At 37.6% G+C, this 18,506-nt stretch overlaps 1 protein-coding gene across 3 annotated transcripts in view; it reads left to right on the plus strand.

The window, feature by feature from the left end:
* The first annotated feature begins 1,100 nt into the window (after positions 1–1,100).
* The window catches only part of LOC121327899 (DNA repair protein REV1-like), a 40,959-nt gene continuing 23,553 nt past the window's right edge, over positions 1,101–18,506 (plus strand). For 2 of the 3 annotated variants that reach the window (XR_005951619.1, XM_041272222.1), the window contains exons 1-7: positions 1,101–1,317; positions 5,680–5,793; positions 10,382–10,448; positions 10,865–10,997; positions 12,504–12,672; positions 15,778–15,918; positions 16,729–17,435. Coding sequence is in view for 2 of the 3 variants with exons in the window: in XM_041272222.1 (XP_041128156.1) it covers positions 10,392–10,448; positions 10,865–10,997; positions 12,504–12,672; positions 15,778–15,918; positions 16,729–17,435 (1,207 nt within the window). In the remaining variant the exon portion in view is untranslated. The remainder of the gene's footprint in view (positions 1,318–5,679; positions 5,794–10,381; positions 10,449–10,864; positions 10,998–12,503; positions 12,673–15,777; positions 15,919–16,728; positions 17,436–18,506) is intronic. The other variant, XM_041272223.1, reaches the window with a different exon arrangement.

Below are 18,506 nucleotides of genomic sequence, written 5' to 3' on the forward strand. Positions count from 1 at the left end.
GGTGCAGCCACATAGAGTATATCTGAAAGACCAATAATTACTGAGACTACTGTTAGTATCATTTTAAAGCTTGTTTCAAGGGATGGAGAAGCATGTTAGCATTGTGAAGGCGCCAGTGCACAATACTTCTCCTTTGGGCTTCAGTGCACAGCGCAATGCTATCCTGCCAAACAATTAGCCTTGAGGAATATTTCAACAAGCCAATTTTTGCTGGAATAGTAAATAATGATCTGTATTGAAACACACACACACAGACCACACATAATACAATCTTAAACAGCTAAGGATTTTTTGATTACACAGGTATTCCTTTAACGTAAATTATGGCGAAATGAAAGGTCTTTACCAATTATAAATTCCCTTTAAACATCAACAATTAAAGAAAGACAACTCTTTTTTTCATATTGAAGTTTAAATTCATATCTAGCACACGGTTAAACCTTTCTTCTGCAAAAGGTAGAGAGCTTTGTGTTATTATGGACACACACTAATAAGACAGGGACGTCATCAGCGCTAATCAATCAGTCAGTTCTGTCATGATACAATATATCACTATGCAGTCAGATTTGGGCCAATCCAGAAGAAAACGATTTTTTTTTTTTTTTTTAATTCAAACATAAGAAAGAATGCGAGGATATAGATAGATAGATAGATAGATAGATAGATAGATAGATAGATAGATAGATAGATAGATAGATAGATAGATAGATAGATAGATAACTATTATTTCACCACAATCATCTAGATTGACATAATAAGGTTTACATTTGCCCGAAAGAAAAGAAAAAAAAAGACTACACCTCTAAAGAAATTGATCATCCAGCTAGGTGGATAGTGTTAAGTGATTCTTCCCACCTGCAGTTTTACATGTTTGCTGCAATGGTTTTATGCCGCCAAAGCCCCACGGTATCCACAGACAGACATCAACGTCAATGAATATCGAAAGTCTGTGTTGCTGTAGTAAAACAGCAGGCGAATGAGGGTGGGTTTCCCAATCTGAAAACCGTGTTTCTGTGCTGCGTCAATGTAGATCGCAGTCAAACCGTCAGAGGTCGCTGTGAGACCATCCGCCGGCGGTGTGTCTGTTACAGTGACCCGGGCAGGAGGAGGGTCCGCGGCGGTAGGCAGCGAGAGGTGGAGCCGGGGAGAAGGCGGCTAGAAATGGAGTGAGAGCGAGGACTGACTGTGAATCGCTTGTCTGATTGAAGAGCTACGAGAGAGACCGAGACAAAGACAGAACGAATAAACAAAAAAGAAAAGCAGAACATTTCGGAAAAGGAGGAGTTGGCACAGAGATGGTTGTCTTTATGTCGAAAGGTGAGGACGGTTTCCAAGCGTTGTAACATTTACAGCTGTTAAAACAATACACACTTTGCTTTTGTAAAGAAGGATAATTTTGATTTCGGTGTGTAATGCATTACTTGTATATCGTTTGCATGCATAGCAAAGACATTGTGTATCTTGCAAATAGTAAGTCGGCTTTTGTTTGGTTCTGGTATGTATTTTCCTCTGGTTGTTGTAAGTGTAACTTGCCCGAGGTTGCCTGTCTCCTGCCTTGCCGGCTGTATGTTTTTTTTAGGCCGGTCTGTGTCAGACTGTCCCACCCACATCACATGGGACTGTTAGGCAAGCAGTCACAATATTATTTTGCCAAACATTGCTGAGGTCCAGTGTTCAGTGACATTTCACCGTTGTAGGTAATGGACCCAGCGGGTTTGAAAGCTGACCGGCTGTGTTAAAAAACATCTTCATAATAATAAAACAATAGAACCGCTGGCTTACGTGTTCATGCTTTGACAGGCGTTGCTACACCATGAGTTTTTGGAAGGGGGCTATTTATTACCCCTCCAGTACATCCAGCGCCAAATGAGCAAATCTCTTGCTCTTTAACTGTCTTTATGTTGGTTATTTTCACAGGAGAATTTAAGTGAAATGCAGCGGCTTAGTTTTTGTAGGGTCTAGCAGCAGTTGGCATGGCACCAGTTGCCAGCCTCTCCTCTCCTCTCCAGTGCAGTAGGTCACACCGCCAGTCCTGTTTGGGCACGTGTTACTATAATTTGAATAAACTTGGAATGCCCCCACCATTTCAGTGTGACCCTTGCAGCTGTTTGAAAAGCAACACTTTTCAATGTAGCGTCATCAGTGGACTTATTATACAAGTATATTAACTGTACAGTGAATTATGTTAAGCCTGTTCTTCAGTTACTTTTATTTCAGTAAAAAGTACTATATGTATGCACATATGGGAGGTTGGCCAAACGGGTAGAAACACTTGCCAAAGCACTGTGAGTGTGCTAGTTGCACTATGGGAAGCCAGATTTGATGTGATAACTGTAGTAGGGATGTGCTTTTGGTACATTTTGTATGCATGTTTAAATGCTATGCGGGTGTCGGCGTATAACCCATATCTATACACACACACACACTTTATATTGCATTCTGATGTATGCTGACATCAGTGGTTAGTATTTTCAAAGCAAAGAAACCATAAATAAACAAATAACGTTTCACATCGCAAAGACTTTAACTACAAAGTTTTAAAAAAGAAGACACGTACACACCAAAGTATATTTTGAAATTAGGGCTGTCACTCGATTTAAATTCTTGATTGATTTAATAAAGGTAACGATTTTATAGCATGTAATATTAAAAACAATCTGTAGAATAAAAATAAGTAAAATAAGCCCAATGGAAATTTGGTATTTTTAAAAGCGTTTGTATTATTATTTTTTTATCTTAGTAATTGTCTCTTTGTATTTGTACCGCACTGTTGAGATATACCTGTTCTGGCCCCGTGAGCACAAAGTTAATTAATTTAACTAAGCGTTTTTTTTTTTTTTTTTTTTTTTTAAATATACGTTATACTCAAAGAACAAAGCACAATCAATAGTAATAGTAATAAACACAGCTTGCGTATAGTACAGAATCTATCAAATGCACAGTATCCTACATCGTTCTGTTAACTCAGCTAAGGCTGGGGCGATGCCTTTTGTTTTTCACTATCGATACATCGTTCGCCAAAAAAGCCGATTCATCGACATTATGAAAGGTTAACAAAAAAACGCAGTAATCCATGTGGAGCTTGGATTACTGTGTAACATTACTAGTAACTCTTTTAAACCTATTATGCATATTAAACTGGGGGGCGGGGGGTCAAAGCAAAATTAAAAACAAAACAGTAGTACGTCAAATGAATAAATGCAGATTTTGTTTGAAGTTTTGCAGGGTGCCATCTCCAGAGGTCGCGTTTACACAGAGTCCTGCATTATATACGCAGGACATTTTAATAAAACGCAAAAAATAACAGCAGTGCATTTCTAAAATGCAGATTTAATAGGCAACATTTCCCCTTTTCATCCCTATCCAATAATTCTGTGTATTACAAAGTAGTTTTATGCAATGCAACACGTAAAAGTGGTCGGAGGGGTTGACCTCCTTGCTTCCCCCAGCACTGTTTTGGACAGGTGCCTGAAGGGGCAGCGCATGGTGGTGTGCCCGGGTTTGTTACAGGATATGCACGCAGGCACGGCCGCCCGCACCTTTTATTTCCCCCAAAAAGGTACAGTTCCTGGCCTGCGTATTGAAGGCACTGTATCCACCTCACAACATGTAAACAGGCTGGCAGGTGGTGACGTCAGGTCAGCAAGTAGACAGGACACAGAGTGGTGAGTGAATTGCACTGTTGCACCGGTTTATTATAAATGAACGATTTAAACACAGAACAAGCAAAACAGCACTTTGGCAAAAATAAATAGACCGACAAAACAGCGGACATCGTCTGTTATTCTTTCTCCTTCTCTCTCCAGTTCTGCGCTCTGAACATGACGGATTCAATTGCTAATTTTAATCATTCACTTGAATCCCAGCACGTGAACTAATTTGTGCCATCCCCGTGCTCACATACTACTATATATTTGAATCTGCACGTGCAGTGATTGTACAATCCCTGTACCTAAAAATCAAATACACAGTTTACATCACTTGCGCTACATATCCCACATTATAATAGGACAAAGTGGATACATTATATATCATTTGTATATCTATATATATATATATCCTATATATAACCTATATATATATATATATATATATATATATATATATATATATATAACACAAATACATGCCCCGTCCCGTGGGTCGGTGTATACGAAAAACACGTGAACACAATGTGTGACTTTAAAGGCTAGCACGACCTCTGCATCTCATTAAATGGTCACACAAATTAGTTGTGTTACCGGAGTATCCCAAACGTTACTTTCTTTACTTTTCTTCCTTGCCGCCTTACTTTAGAAAATAATTGCGAAACATCGTAAGGCATTGCAGTTCGGTCAATGCAGTATTTGTAATTCTAGCACAAAGCTCTTAACTTGCTCTGTTACTTTGAAGACTCCTGCACAAATTTCTGAATGTTTACATTTCAAATGGTGAAGCATTGAACTTGTTTCTGTGGTACAGCAATTTTGTGATTATTTACATACCACGATTCTTATCCGGTTTCTCAAAATCATTCCAAATGTTTAGACATGCCTTTGTTTAGATATGCCATTTTAATAATTATATAACAAACTTCACAAAAAATGCTTGTCATTTACTCTTACACCTGTGGACTGGATCATACCACGCCCACTACAGCATGAACACAGAGGGCACCAATGAAGCGCCAGAGTGACCGAGAATAAAACCCGCCCCAGTATCAATCTTTCTGTTGCACCAATTAGAAAAACTACATGGAGACAACTGCCAAACCCCTTCCTTTTTATAATACCTGCCCTTATGGTAGCACCACAGCAGTCGGATATGCGACAGACTGCTATATGTGATGAGAAATTAGTACATTAAAAAATATGCGTATGCTGAAATTTGTCACATGACCGGTTATATCTAGCATATTGGTCAACGTTTAACCACTTTGAGTTTATACGTTTTTAAACGTTTAAAATTCCCATCCCTACTTTGCGGGTGATTAAATTCTTCTTGAGAGATATATGAGAATTTCAAAATTATTATAGCCTCTTAATTCTTCCAGTGGGTATAGGAATTTGCAACATATTCTGTATAAGATCTTCAAGCCGTTATGACTGTTTCAAGTAAAATGTCTTAATATTTTGGGTACGTATGCATAAGCATAACCTCTTTCTATAAACCTTGACCTCTGTAACCTAGGTTGTGCATCTCGGGGAACATGCAGTTGAAGAGTCCATTCCTTTTTTCTTTGGCCTTGAATCTCTTAAAATGTGAACCATGTGGAGGGGGGGCAGGTATTGTTGGATTAATAGTGCAGAGAAAATATATCCTTAACCTTAAAATATATATGCTATATACGTATTGGTCACACAAATGTAGTCCAGGATTTTGTTTGTCATTCTAGATAAAATACTGGGCCATTTTAAAAATAAGGTTCAGCAAACTGTAGTGTTGAAAGTGGCTTGATGGTGGATTTGTGTGTGTAGCACCAGGGCACAATGCAAATACCAGACTGACAGGAGGTAAAATGCATTGAGGAGCACCCCGGTAGCTGCCCATGTAATGTTCTAGTTTTTACTGCTTCCACAGCTGACCTGTTGCTAAACACAAAACAACCCCAAGTATTCCTCACATTGCAGAACTATAAATCCCCAACATCTCGCTGTATTTCAGGGACACGCTAATCTGTTTGTTGTCTGTAATTCACAGGAACCCCAGTTTTGTCAGTTTTCCATCCCTGAAGGTTGTCCAAGACAAGTCTGTGTATAATACAAGTGTCCAGCCTATCAAGGTGTCGTAAGGGCATGTTTGACAGTGTCTCAGGTAAGTAAAATTTGTCCCTTTTATTGTTATTTGTAGATATACAACTATGGCCAAATGTTTTGTATCACCCAAGAATTTTGGGATTGAGACATTTAATTAATATATATATTAAAATATATATATTTCAGGATTGAGACATTTTATATATATATATATATATATATATATATAAGATATATAATATATATATATATATATATATATATATATATATATAAAAAAAATGGATAGTTTTTTTGTTTGTTTTTTTTTTTCTTTCTACCAGGTTGTATTTTTTTAAACAACAGTTGTGTTTAAAACTGACTCCACTACCTCAAAATCTAAATCTCAGGCACTGGGCAGTGGGAGGAAATGCAGTTCTAAATAGAATATTGATGACATAAATAAGGGCATTAACCTTCTTGAACAGTATGTCAGAGTTGTTTTCATTGTCTCCTAGTCCTTCTGGATAGAAGCACCATGTTCCAAACTGAATTTGGACCATTATTATTGGTGTCCTTTTTTGCGGTATTTATCAGTGGATCTTAATGCTTGTTATTTGTACTGGATTTTAAACTGGATTATCTTTGAGAATTGAACCAGAGCTGCAGGGTTTTTGCAATTTTATCCATTGCAGCTTCCATGTCTGCAGTCAGATTTGTCTGCACAGAGCAAAAATATCAATTTTAGTCCCTGACTGGAATACAGAAAAAACGTGAATGTTCAGTCAGTAAAGGTTTTATTTTTTTATAGACCTTTTTTAAAGGCTGTGATTTTAAAACCATGTGTCTACTGACTAGACTGTAGAGCTCTTTGATGCCTTGTCTGTTCTGCAGCAAGCCACATTAAGAAGCTGTGTTTGATACCCAACAAGGGATTTGTGATCGCATTAAAATAAAATATGCCTCTAGTAGTAATTCACCATTTGAACTGTAAGCAAAACAAATAGGTGTGTAAACGCTTGAGCATTAATTATTTAACCAACTTTACTAACAGAGGTTTTCTAAGCTGTGACGGTTCTCGACAAATGCTTTGTTTCAAGTCAGTGGATTCTGTGCAGTGAATGCTGCGATTCAGTGTGATGTCACATAGCTGCCAGTCTGACACAATATACTGTACAGGGTTATTTATGAATTCAGCTGGCCGCCTTGCAATGCTGCTGGTTAAAGAAAACATCAAGATGTTTGTGTGTTTCATCAAATTAAAAACAGCAGAATGCATTTTTTCTTGGTAATGGAATCCTTTCTTTAGGCAATATTAACTAGTTAATACTAACGCAGGTGCCACGCAGAGGGCCATTTATGCCCCCATTGTGGTAATATAGGTAATCTGGCTCTGTCCTTGTTGAAATACAGTATTCTTTCATCTGAGAGCAGCAATACCTTAAACAGAGTGGCAACAACATACACTTGGTTTGCTGACCCATTTTGCATCTTTTGAATAGTTTTTAACCCCCTCTGGAGATTCACAGTGACAAGAACATAGTATATCTAGAGATCTGTGAATCCAACTGTGATAACACCTGGTTAGGACATTCTTTTGCTCAAGTTAGAGTGATAGCATGGCAATATAAGCAGGTTTCTGTATGTTAACATGTGTTCACAAGGTGCATCACAGTCTTGTTTCATGATAGTGATAGCTCTAATGTTGTATTTATGATAGGGATGTGCCCTTAACAGCAGGGGTGTCGCACTCTCTTCCAGGAAGGCCAGTGTGTCTTCTCGCTTTTGTTCCACCCGAGGTCTCAATTACTCAATTGGTCTAATTTGATTAATTGGCCACATTTAACACTTCTCTCCAAGCCTCAGAATCTTTCATATGTAGTGTTCCTTGAATAAAGTGCATTTTTTAAATCAACTGTAAAAGACCTTGAAAAAATATGGTGTCTAATTGAACAAATAATTAAGTTAATTGTAAGTTGGAATGAAAACCAGATGACTAGCAATCTACAAGTAAAAATTTAAATTTAAATTAGAAATACAAAATTGAGTTAATAAAATAATGTGGTCATACTTGCCCCTCTGATGTTCATCATTAAAGGTCCTCTTTTTCTGCCTTGTGTTTTGTCTCTCCATTTCCGATTCATTGGCTAATTTATAAGCAGATTTTGTTATTGACCATACAGTGGCCCTTTTACCTATGCTCAGTTAGGTTGGATGTACAGTAATGGATGCCACAAAACAAAATAATGCATTTAACCATTTATTTACAGTTTTACTGATGGCAGACTGTGAAAGGGTGCGAGCGGTGCGGTAACAAATACAAGGTCCAGACAGTAATTTTCCCCTAAATGTCTGTGCTTTTAATTAATACGAACACAAAGAGCCACCCCTCTACCAGCGGTGGTATCAGAGTATTGAACACATTTTCGGATAGTATAATGTTTTTAGAATAGTGTGTTTCTTAAAGCTTTGTTAACAGCAAAAAACAGGAACGTGTTATGTTTTTTGCAAGTTTTTTTTTTTTTTTGTTAGAATTAACTTTGTCCAAAATTTATATGGTTTTAAAAAAAAAAAAAATACCAACATCATCCACTGTACAGTGCGAAAGCGAGTTATGCTTACAATTTGAAAAAAAGTTGGAAATACTTCTGGAAAAGGTAATTACCAGGGATAAAATAGCACAAAATCTTGGAATTTTAAAGAGCACCATGACTAATGTTTAAGTCTGCCTCACAGATTTAAAAGTTTCCGGTCTTTCCGGTGGGATTTTTGAGATCTATTGTTGCTCGAGACAAGTACTTGAGCATTAAAATTTCTGAGTACTCGAATCAAACGCCACTCTCCTCTGCATACTGTACTAGTGTACATAAACCTCCTAAACATTGCCACAAGTCCTATTTTAAATGCCGATAAATTAAATGTGCCCTCACCCCACACTAAGCACTATTTAAAGTTGGGTACTTTGCGGTGGGGATAACGGAGATCTTTTCCTATGGGGTGGGGACAAGTACCCATTAAAAATTTGCGGTGAGTAATTCGATCAAACGCCACTCTCCTCTGAATGTACTCTCTTGTACAATAAATTCCTAAACATTGCCATTTGCCCCCCCGTTAAATGGGGGGGGGTGGGGGGGGTGTAAGGCAGGGTGATCCCACGTGTCCCCGGGGGGCATATGCATAAATCCATTTGACTCCATTGCCAGTATTGGACCAGGGTGAACATCAAATATTTAAACGGCAACCTTAAGATAAGTTACAGGCGAGAAATCGTTATTTAAAGAAGTTAAAAAATAGTAAACAGCAAAAATAATATTCACCATTAGGTTATGGAGTATGACATGTAGCCTATAAATGTTGCTTGTTAGGGGACACAAATACAAATAATGTAGAGAGCGGCGACCTTTCAACCATGCGTCATTTATAATGAAGGACAACTGCTTTTACAAAAACCTGCCTACTTCTTCCTGAAAGAAACCGTAATTAAAAATTGTACAGAACTGTGCAGCTGGATGTCTTTGAGATCGGTGCAGTTTGTGTCATTTCCATTTTCTTTTAACGGTCTCAGATAAACAATCCACAGTGGAAATGGCGATGTGATTTCTGCCCTTCTCTTTTTGTCGCTAACCTCGAACACGGGTGCTGCTTGGAAGCAGTTTGTTATTTTATTGAAGGCAGAATGTGGAGCTGCATTGTTAATGTTTCGTTGTTTTTGCATGTCTTATTGATTCTGCAAAGCCATTGACTGTGTCTCCTCGATCAGCAATTAGCCACCCTAAAAAAAAAAAAACTTTGTATTTACTTTCATTGTTTAAAGATGCACTCTATTAAAGTACTACTTTTCAAATGCAATGGAAACTAAACAAAATCAGCATTACTCTGAAGCTCTGTATTTTGTATTTGAAAATGAGCCATTTACAAGGGAGTAGAATGTCAATAGGTCCTTGTGTTTGCATTGCTTTACAAATCCAGCCCGTTTTCTGTGTTATTATTGGTACATTTATTCTGTACTGTGTATGATTTGGGAATCGCCAACCTGCTTAAGTGTATACTCCATTAAAGTGTATAAATATTGATGAACAATAGGCTATACACTTAAGTGGGTTAGACTGTGTATGTGTAAAAAATATATATATAAATAAATAAATATGGATGGATAATCTACAGGTTTGAAAGGAGGTGTATAAAAATGAAGTTTATTTTTTGTGATGTACAAAAATACAGTTTAACACACTCTTTTACTTCTTTCTACATAGCTAGAAAAGGACTTTTACCCAAAGCGTCCTAAATATACGTGAATTTTAATGATTGTAACCTTTTTAAATTTTTTTTTAAAAACCACTGAAATAGAAAGTGATGCAAAGTGAATCTAAGCAAGACGACGACTGCATTAATTAAGATCGCTCAGATGCTTTCTGCCCATACCAAGCTATATTTATACAATAGTGAGTTAATACAGTAGATATATAGGTTGGCAAAGGAAACCTCCAGTAGGTTCTTCAATGAGAATAATAAATTGATCTTAACCTTTTGAAATATGTGAACAGAATTCCAGTATAATACCTTCACATATTATGGAATTGGTAAAATCCCCAGGATATATCTGTCATTGACATTTATTGTAAGATTTACCTGTGTGACTAATTGTTTTTCATTTTCTTTCCCCACAGAAATATCACTATGAGTCGAGGTGGATGGAGGAAGCGGTCCAGTGAAGAAGATGGCTGGGGGGGTATGGTGCGTACACATTTAAACACACTGCAGTGCATGCTGGGGCTATCTGGAGTGCTTGGCTCGAAAAAGATTTATTACTGGACACCTGGCCTTTGGTTTCAAGCTGTATGTTTGTTTTTTAGAATATAGGCTTTTTTTGCTTTTATATTTGCCATTTTATTGAAGGAATCGGGTACTTCCCCACAACTATTAAGTTCTAAGTTAATATGTACATTTGATCATTACTGTTATATGAGCAAGAAGATCACAAAACTCTTTGCATTGAAATTTGATATTCCACGTACTGTAAAAGAATGAAACTGAGTCACAAATAATTTGTATTAACTTTGTCTGTTTTATTTCTAAAATGTTCGGGTGTTCTTATTTTTGTATTGGGTCGATGAAGTATAATTTGCATCAAGCGCTGACTCCGTTTACAGGGTGGGTATATGGCTGCCAAAGTCTGCAAGCTGGAGGAGCAGTTTAAACTGGAAGCACCCAAACAGCAGCAGAAGGAGGGCACCTCTTCTAATATCTTCAGCGGAGTGGCCATTTATGTCAACGGCTACACTGGTGAGCCATTGTTCCAGCAGTTTTGTATAGTACTAACTTTTGAAATAGGGTTTTGTTTAAAAGAATATGAGATAGCAAATTATACTCCCAAGTCTTTTGCTTTTATATGGTTTATCATATCGACATACAGCCTCTTTCCAATCTTCAAATGCCCTTTCAATTAAAGTTATGAAAAAATGGGGACACGATTGACATAGGAACTAAAAGCTTTTGTCCCAGCTGATTTTTAGTCAATTTTTTGGAATTGGCAATAGATTAGAATTCTTTGGCCACAAAGAATGCTATTATTGGTACTAATCTTTTAAACTTTTAAAATCAATTCTAAGTCACAAGAAGCCAGTGCAAAAATGTATGAGTGGAGTGATTATTTTTAGAGCAGCCAGCAAGAGGCAGCATTCTGAAGCAGCTGAAGCCTATTTACTTTTGCCTGTCATATTGTCATTTTTATATGTACATTAGGTTGGATGTAGGATGAAAGAATGTTCAAACCTTAAAAATACATTTTATAGAACAGTGATCATTTTTATAATTGAAATAAAAATACATGTTTATTTACACATAATTGATGCTGCTTGCGATTATATTCAGTAAGCTTGCATTGCAGCAGCACCAACTGCAACAGACTTGTGGAAAAACAAAGCTTTATTAACAGTCACCATTCCAAGCAGGTTATTAGTCTGTCACATTTTACTACTACTAAAAATAATACTAATAATATTATGAAGTTACGCTTATCAAGTGACCATTGGAGATTGGGTGTGCCTCCATGATGCATCAACAGTCGCTTGCACGGTTTGCATTCAACTTATTTTTTCGTCGTCTGAGCATTTAACAAAAAAATCCCAACCAGCAGAGGGGTTTTGAGACATTTCTTTCAATACAGCTTACGCTATACAGCGCTTTGCTGTTGAGATGGCGATTGAAGAAATTAAAGGTTTGCCTCTGGATAACAAGAGCTGGAGAGGGAGCGGTGGACGGTGCTCGGTTTATTATTTTTTGCCACAATATGGTATATGTATTGGACCACCATCCGAAACATAAAATTACCAAAGAACTTTATTTTGTATCACCTGAGATCCTAATGCCTACTGCACAGAGATTTAAATCCATTGTATAGACAAGATAAATGGGCTTCACCCAATTTAGAATTAAATTGGTCTAATCAAACTAACTACAGAAAAACATTTTAATGGACTGAAAAGTTGTGCTAATGAGAGGAAATGCTTTTTTTTTTTTTAATTATAAAAGCCTTGTTATTACTCTGTTATTGCAGCTTGGAAAGATTTGATGCATTGAAACATCAATCTTCAATTCTGCCATTTAGCCAATTATCTGAGAAGGCCTGTATTTGAACTGGTGGTTTCACTTAATTTTATTATGCCTTCTTGAAGTTTATTTGCTTTTTATAGGTGCAAGTGGCATGATTAAAAGTGTGAATGTCTCAATATCATGAAAACATTAAGATACTTTTTTTCCCCTTAAAGCACAGCTTTGTATTAATTTCAGAACCCACAGCAGACGAGCTGCGGAGGTTAATGATGCTTCATGGAGGTCAACACCACATGTACTACTCCAGATCTAAAACCACACATATCATCGCCACCAATCTGCCCAACAGCAAAATCAAGGAGCTCAAGGGAGAGAAGGTAGTACGACCAGAATGGATCACAGATAGGTATTCAAGTTATTATTGTATACTTCATATCATCTACATAATATGTATCTTCCTACCTGGTTTGATTGTATTCTCTTTCTTTCATTCTTTATTGCTGTTATGGCTTGGATCATAGGGGTACCCAGCTGTAATTTCTGCCCCCTCTAAAACTGATTTTGAGTAGAGATTTTTTCAGTTTACTGTCGGTGCCACAATTGCAGAAATTACAGTTGCATGTTAGTTACGGTAATTTCTAAAACCACCCAACTATACAAGAAATTTAGAGTCGGAGATTTAAGTTTCGCAAGGACGGTTGCAGGGGTTTTTTCCCCCTCAACCTCCTTGCTAAAAAGTTGTGGTAAAGTTGTAAATTGTTATGCAAAGCCACTTGCAAGTGCGAAATTCAAACAGTACATTTTCCGGAAATCACAAAGTTGGGGAAGTTTACTTCACTTTAACTACTGTAAAAATCATTATATAGGTCGTACTGGTGTAAAAGTCACCCCCCCTTTTTGAGAATTTCATTTTCGGAATTTTTTTTTTTTGTGTTTTTATAAAATACTTATTTCTTCTTCCTACAGGTTTGATAAATAAATAAGTCTAAGGTTTAGTTTTGAAGTAACCCTTGTTTGCAACATTTTATTCTATTTAATAATTTCACTGTGCAGTTTTTCATTTTTCAGTTAAACTGTTAATAACTTTATTCTGTTTTTTCAACAGTTCAAGTCAATTTAAGTAAAATATGAAATACATAAATATAGATATAATACCTTTACTGGAAATCCCAGTAGTAACAGTGTAAACCACTGACAAGTGGTACTTGAATGGATTTAAAAAGTAATAATTAACAGAGCACCAGTAAGTAAAATCAAGTGATACATTCTACATCACATCTGTACATCAACTGATTTTATTTTAGCTTATCAAGTACCCAAACAAGTTCAAGAACATATGTTTGCCTTACTGAACATTTCTTTCCAAAACCACACTTGGACAATAGTTCCCACTGCATTGGCTTTTAAATATTCGTTGTATTAATTCAGATTTAAAGAGAAGTATTAAACAGTGCTGCGTATATCAAATAAAAAAGCAAAAAACTAAACCGTGCACCATCTAATAACAGTTAACAGAACACCTTAGTGTTCAATACGTTGCAGTACAAATGCATTAAACTACTAGCTGTACAATGATACGTTACTTTTGTTTTGTTAAGCAGAACCATACACATACTTTGCAAGTGTACCACTGTGTTGCACTGACATGTAGAACAAGTTACAGTATGTATTAGTCATTAAAAATAGTTCATTCAAACGAAGTGTTTTCTACACGGGCCCATAAACACTTTCCTCCTCTATCAGCTCCTCTTTCTTTCGCAGTGTTTTTTATTGTCTGTTTCGTCTCCAGTCACGCTCTGTTTTTTTAATTAATTCCAAACTCTCATCACGCATTGCGATTGCCATGCTTTTAGGCAAAGTCAACAACATGTAATTTCAAACCTGTTGTGTAATGCCGAGAGACTAATGCATGCCTTTGTTTAATTTAGAATTGATTATTGTAATGCACTTTTCCTCTGGTATCCCAAAACATGTGCTATCCCGCTTGCATCTTGTTCAGAATACCACCACTAAAATTCTGACTAAAACCAGGAAATGTGAACACATTACCCCTGTTTTGGCATCTTTACACTGGCTCCCTGCGCAGTATAGAATTGATTAAGATTTTGCTGTTAACTTACAAGGCCCTAAAAGGATAAGCACCTAGTTATTTGCAGGAGTTACTGACCCCATTTGTTCTAAACCGCACTTTGAGATCACAGGATGCGGGGCTGCTAGATATTCCTGGGGTCAACAAAAGCAACACGGGAGGAGGGAGGGCTTTTTCTTGTAGAGCTCCTAAATTATGGAATGCTCTGCCTTCGTTTGTCACGGAAGCTGGGACCGTTTACAGTTTTCAAGTCAAGACTAAAAATATACTTTCATGAAATTACTTTCTTATCTTAGTGGGTTTTAATGTAACTTTAAAATCGCTGCTTTTGTATTGTGTATACTGTTATTTAAATGGTCTGATTGTGGCAGTTCTATGAGTGGCATGCTATACAAATGTGTTGTGGCTTGTTCTTTTTTTCCCTGCTATGTACTGTGCAGTGCTTTGCGATACTTTTGTATAAAAAGCCCTATATAAATGCAATAGTGCTCAGGTGTAGTGGTGATTCCATTGCTCCAAACAATGACAGACACAAAGTTCACGGTTCAAACAGTCATTTTAATTCTTGGTTTGCTTGAGACCCTTAAATATTAATGCTGGCTCTACACAACAATGTATATTGCCAGCATATAAACCAATGGGTTCAGTCCAGAAATAATAGTAACAGACACACAACACCAGTACAGACACCACTTCTCCCGATAGTGAGTGCTTTTGGTGGTGGTGTGGTGTAAGACAGCAATGGTGTATTAATGCTGCAGTGTAGTCCGGGTTTGGTGCTGGCTTGTAGAAACAGCTCCCAGGTTCATGTTAGCCGTCTAACAATGACAAACACAGACAGTTAGCAACAAACAAACAAAACACTTAACACTCACGATATGCAATTAATGGTTTGTTTCCTTTCTCGGTTCTTGCAATAACCATAACAAAGGAACAGATTGCATTGTCACATCCCCTGCAATAGCTAGTTCAGTCACGTATCCTCCAAACCATGACTGACATCGTGTACCGCATTAGGGCGATGACCTTGGGCATTGTGACTCCTCCCCCTTCCTGGATGTCCGGAGCATACTGTTTCTGTTGTTCAACGCCCTCACAGATCGGTATGGAGATGGTTGATTAGGATTCATTTGCTCTCTGTCACAATGCACTAGCCAAAATGTTTGTCTACTTGACTAAAACAAGATCTTGCTTTGTGGTATATGGTGTACACTGTATTGTTTTTTTCCTTTGATTTTAATTTGCCCCTTACGGCTATAGGAAGTCTAAAGAAACAAGACACACTTTGTAAATTAAGAAGTTGTTTACAGTTTGACCTGTTCTACTCACAATTAAGCAAACAAGAAAAGTTTTGTCAGATTAACTCGGTAACTCTCTCATCACTTTTGATCATTCTTTTTAACATCATGCTTCTTTTTTCAGTATAAAGGCTGGCCATCTTCTTTCATATGTCCAGTATCAGCTTTACGCCAAGCAGAAAGGCCTCAACTTTAACAATGTATGCAAAAATGAGGAGCCTTGGCTGGGGCCAAGCAATATTCACAAGGAGTTTGAGAACAGGGTGTAAGTACTGAGAGCTGTTAGTACATGCAAGTACTGTGTGTTAAGTGGCTGTGAACCAATTTTAATTAAAAAAAACACTAACGGGAAACCCACTTGCAAAAAATTGGGTATAAAAAAATGGCCTTTCAGAGATATCTGTTGGTATTGGGTTTCTATCCAAATCTGTTGCCTGTTAGAAATATTCCACTTGATGATTACTTTAATGTTTACATAGAAACAATGATAAGTACTGGTTAGGCAGTAGGAGAGTCTGTCTCAAGGTCCAGTGACTGAGTAGATCAGAAAGTTAGAGTTTGTTAACCAGACCTTATTCTCCAGTGAGAGCTAATTGATTTAAAATTAACGGTTAGGTCTTTTCTTAGGGTGTGAAAGTAGGGACGCATATACCCTAAAACATGCCCTTTTCCAATCCACATTTTGTGGTTTAGCGTGATATTTGGCTACCTGCCGGTGACTAATAGTACAAATGTATCCCCTGAAATGGATTTATTGTAGGCATCTGTATGTGTATATGTCATACAGAGGGGTTTCGCATTTATCAAGAGCATCGCTTATCCAGTTGTGATCAACATTAATGTCAGCATTCTTTAGCTCTAGTTAGTGAGTATTGGAATCATGGCATATATAGTGCAGATACTATATTTAAATACAATATATTTAAGAAAAACTCTATACTAATGCCAATTCTACCCTGAAAAAAAAAAACTTGGCAGACAACGCATTACAAGCAGTGGCAACTTTCCTGGTTAGAAATGTGTTACTGGTTCACAATGCACCTCTTAGTAAAACACTTTTTCTTTCTGATTGCAGAAACGGTGCAGCAAAGAGCGTGCCTGATCCAGTCAGAAACTCGAAAGTAAATGGTTTGCATGGCTGGGAAAACCTTGATGAGGAAGATGAAGACTCTGAATTCGGTGAGCTGGATCCGGACTCTCCTCTGCGCAACCAGAAAGCAACGGATCGCCCCAGGGACCCTCCAGCCATGGCCAACGGCCACGCGCATAGGTCAAACGGTGCCTTAAAACCACTAGAACAGACGCTGCATTCGGGCAAGGCTTCTGTGGGTAATACCCAGTGCCTTCTGTTGGACGAAGAGAGTATTGACTTCAGAGACTGTGGGGCACAGCGGCAGCAGCATGCTAACCAAAACAGTGATGCACATTCAAACTCTTCCCACGCTGCAAACTTGTCATCTTTGCACAGTAATATTAAACTCAATGGTGCTCACCATCTTACTGTTCAGGAGCCTTTACATGCCAAAAGCACTTCAGAGCTGTCACCAAGCAAACTCTCCACAGCTGGTCTTGCCTCTTCCCCTGCTATGGCCAGGCCTGGGGAGCCCAACTTTATATCCGAATTCTATTCCCACTCCAGATTGCATCACATATCAATGTGGAAGTGCGAGTTCACAGATTTTGTGAACATGCTCCAGCGGCAGAGCAATGGCCTCTTCCCTGGCAGGGAGAAGATTAAAAAACTGAGTGCAGAAAGGACCTCTCTGCTTTTCACTGACACAGGTAACGAGCAGGGAGACATGTTCATACATGGACTGGGGCAGGCACTGGGGGTTTCTTCGGTTTCTGTCCATGAATATTAAATCGCCTTTGATTCCAGCCACCATTATACTGTCAAATAGTTGTTGAGCTGATACAATGTTTTATATTTACAGGGTGATTAGAAACTTACTATCTAATCACCCTGTATATATTAATAGTGAGAACCAGTTAATCTATTCTCATTATGCCTTCCGTTTTGATGAAAAATGGCAATCTAGCCTTACACGTTTATTTCTACGCTGCCCAACCATGAAACGACAGTATGTGTGGTCCTGTTAACACAGGTAGTGAACTTAATATTTAGACGCAGTGATAACCCTACTGTTTGCAGTTAACGTATTGTTCAAAGTCGTTTATAACCAGTTTAATAATGTTACAGTATTTTTATTGTTCTGAAAATGTATAGAGCTGCCAACTAGTACAGTAATCCAGCTAAACTCATGCCACTACTGGACAAAATGAAAGGTGTACTTGAGAACTGTCTCAGACCAAGATATTCAAATCCATTTCAACCCAAAATTATCTTCAGAGCCATTTTTCATTAAGCATCCCTATAAGGTGAGTTTGCCAAGGCACCTCCACATCCATACCTACTACTAGTATCTAATTTGACAGGCATCTTAAAATGTTGAGTGTTGTGGAAACTCTGGGAGGGGAAAAAATGATCCAAGATACTGGCTTCATACTCTATACTCGTATGAGTTCTGCCATTCCTTAGACTAGCTAATTGGGGGTCCTAAGTGGCAATATTCTTTGGGACCTCACCCCTCAGCCACTCCTTAAAAAATACTAACTACATTATTACCAGACAGCAAAAATACACCGGCACAACACATACTAATAAACTTGTTAAACGATGTATGTTAAATTAGATGATTAGCGTTTTTACCTCAATTAAAAGCGATGTGTCTGGCACATTTTTGACAGGAAGTCCTAAATGATGTCATCATATGAAAGTTCTCTTCCTAATTCATTGTTGATGCTAAGAATTGCCAAACGCTCCTGAGACACTAGTTGATCACAAGGATGTTT

The sequence above is a fragment of the Polyodon spathula genome, chromosome 15 (genome assembly GCF_017654505.1).
Source record: "Polyodon spathula isolate WHYD16114869_AA chromosome 15, ASM1765450v1, whole genome shotgun sequence".
Lineage (NCBI taxonomy): Eukaryota > Metazoa > Chordata > Actinopteri > Acipenseriformes > Polyodontidae > Polyodon > Polyodon spathula.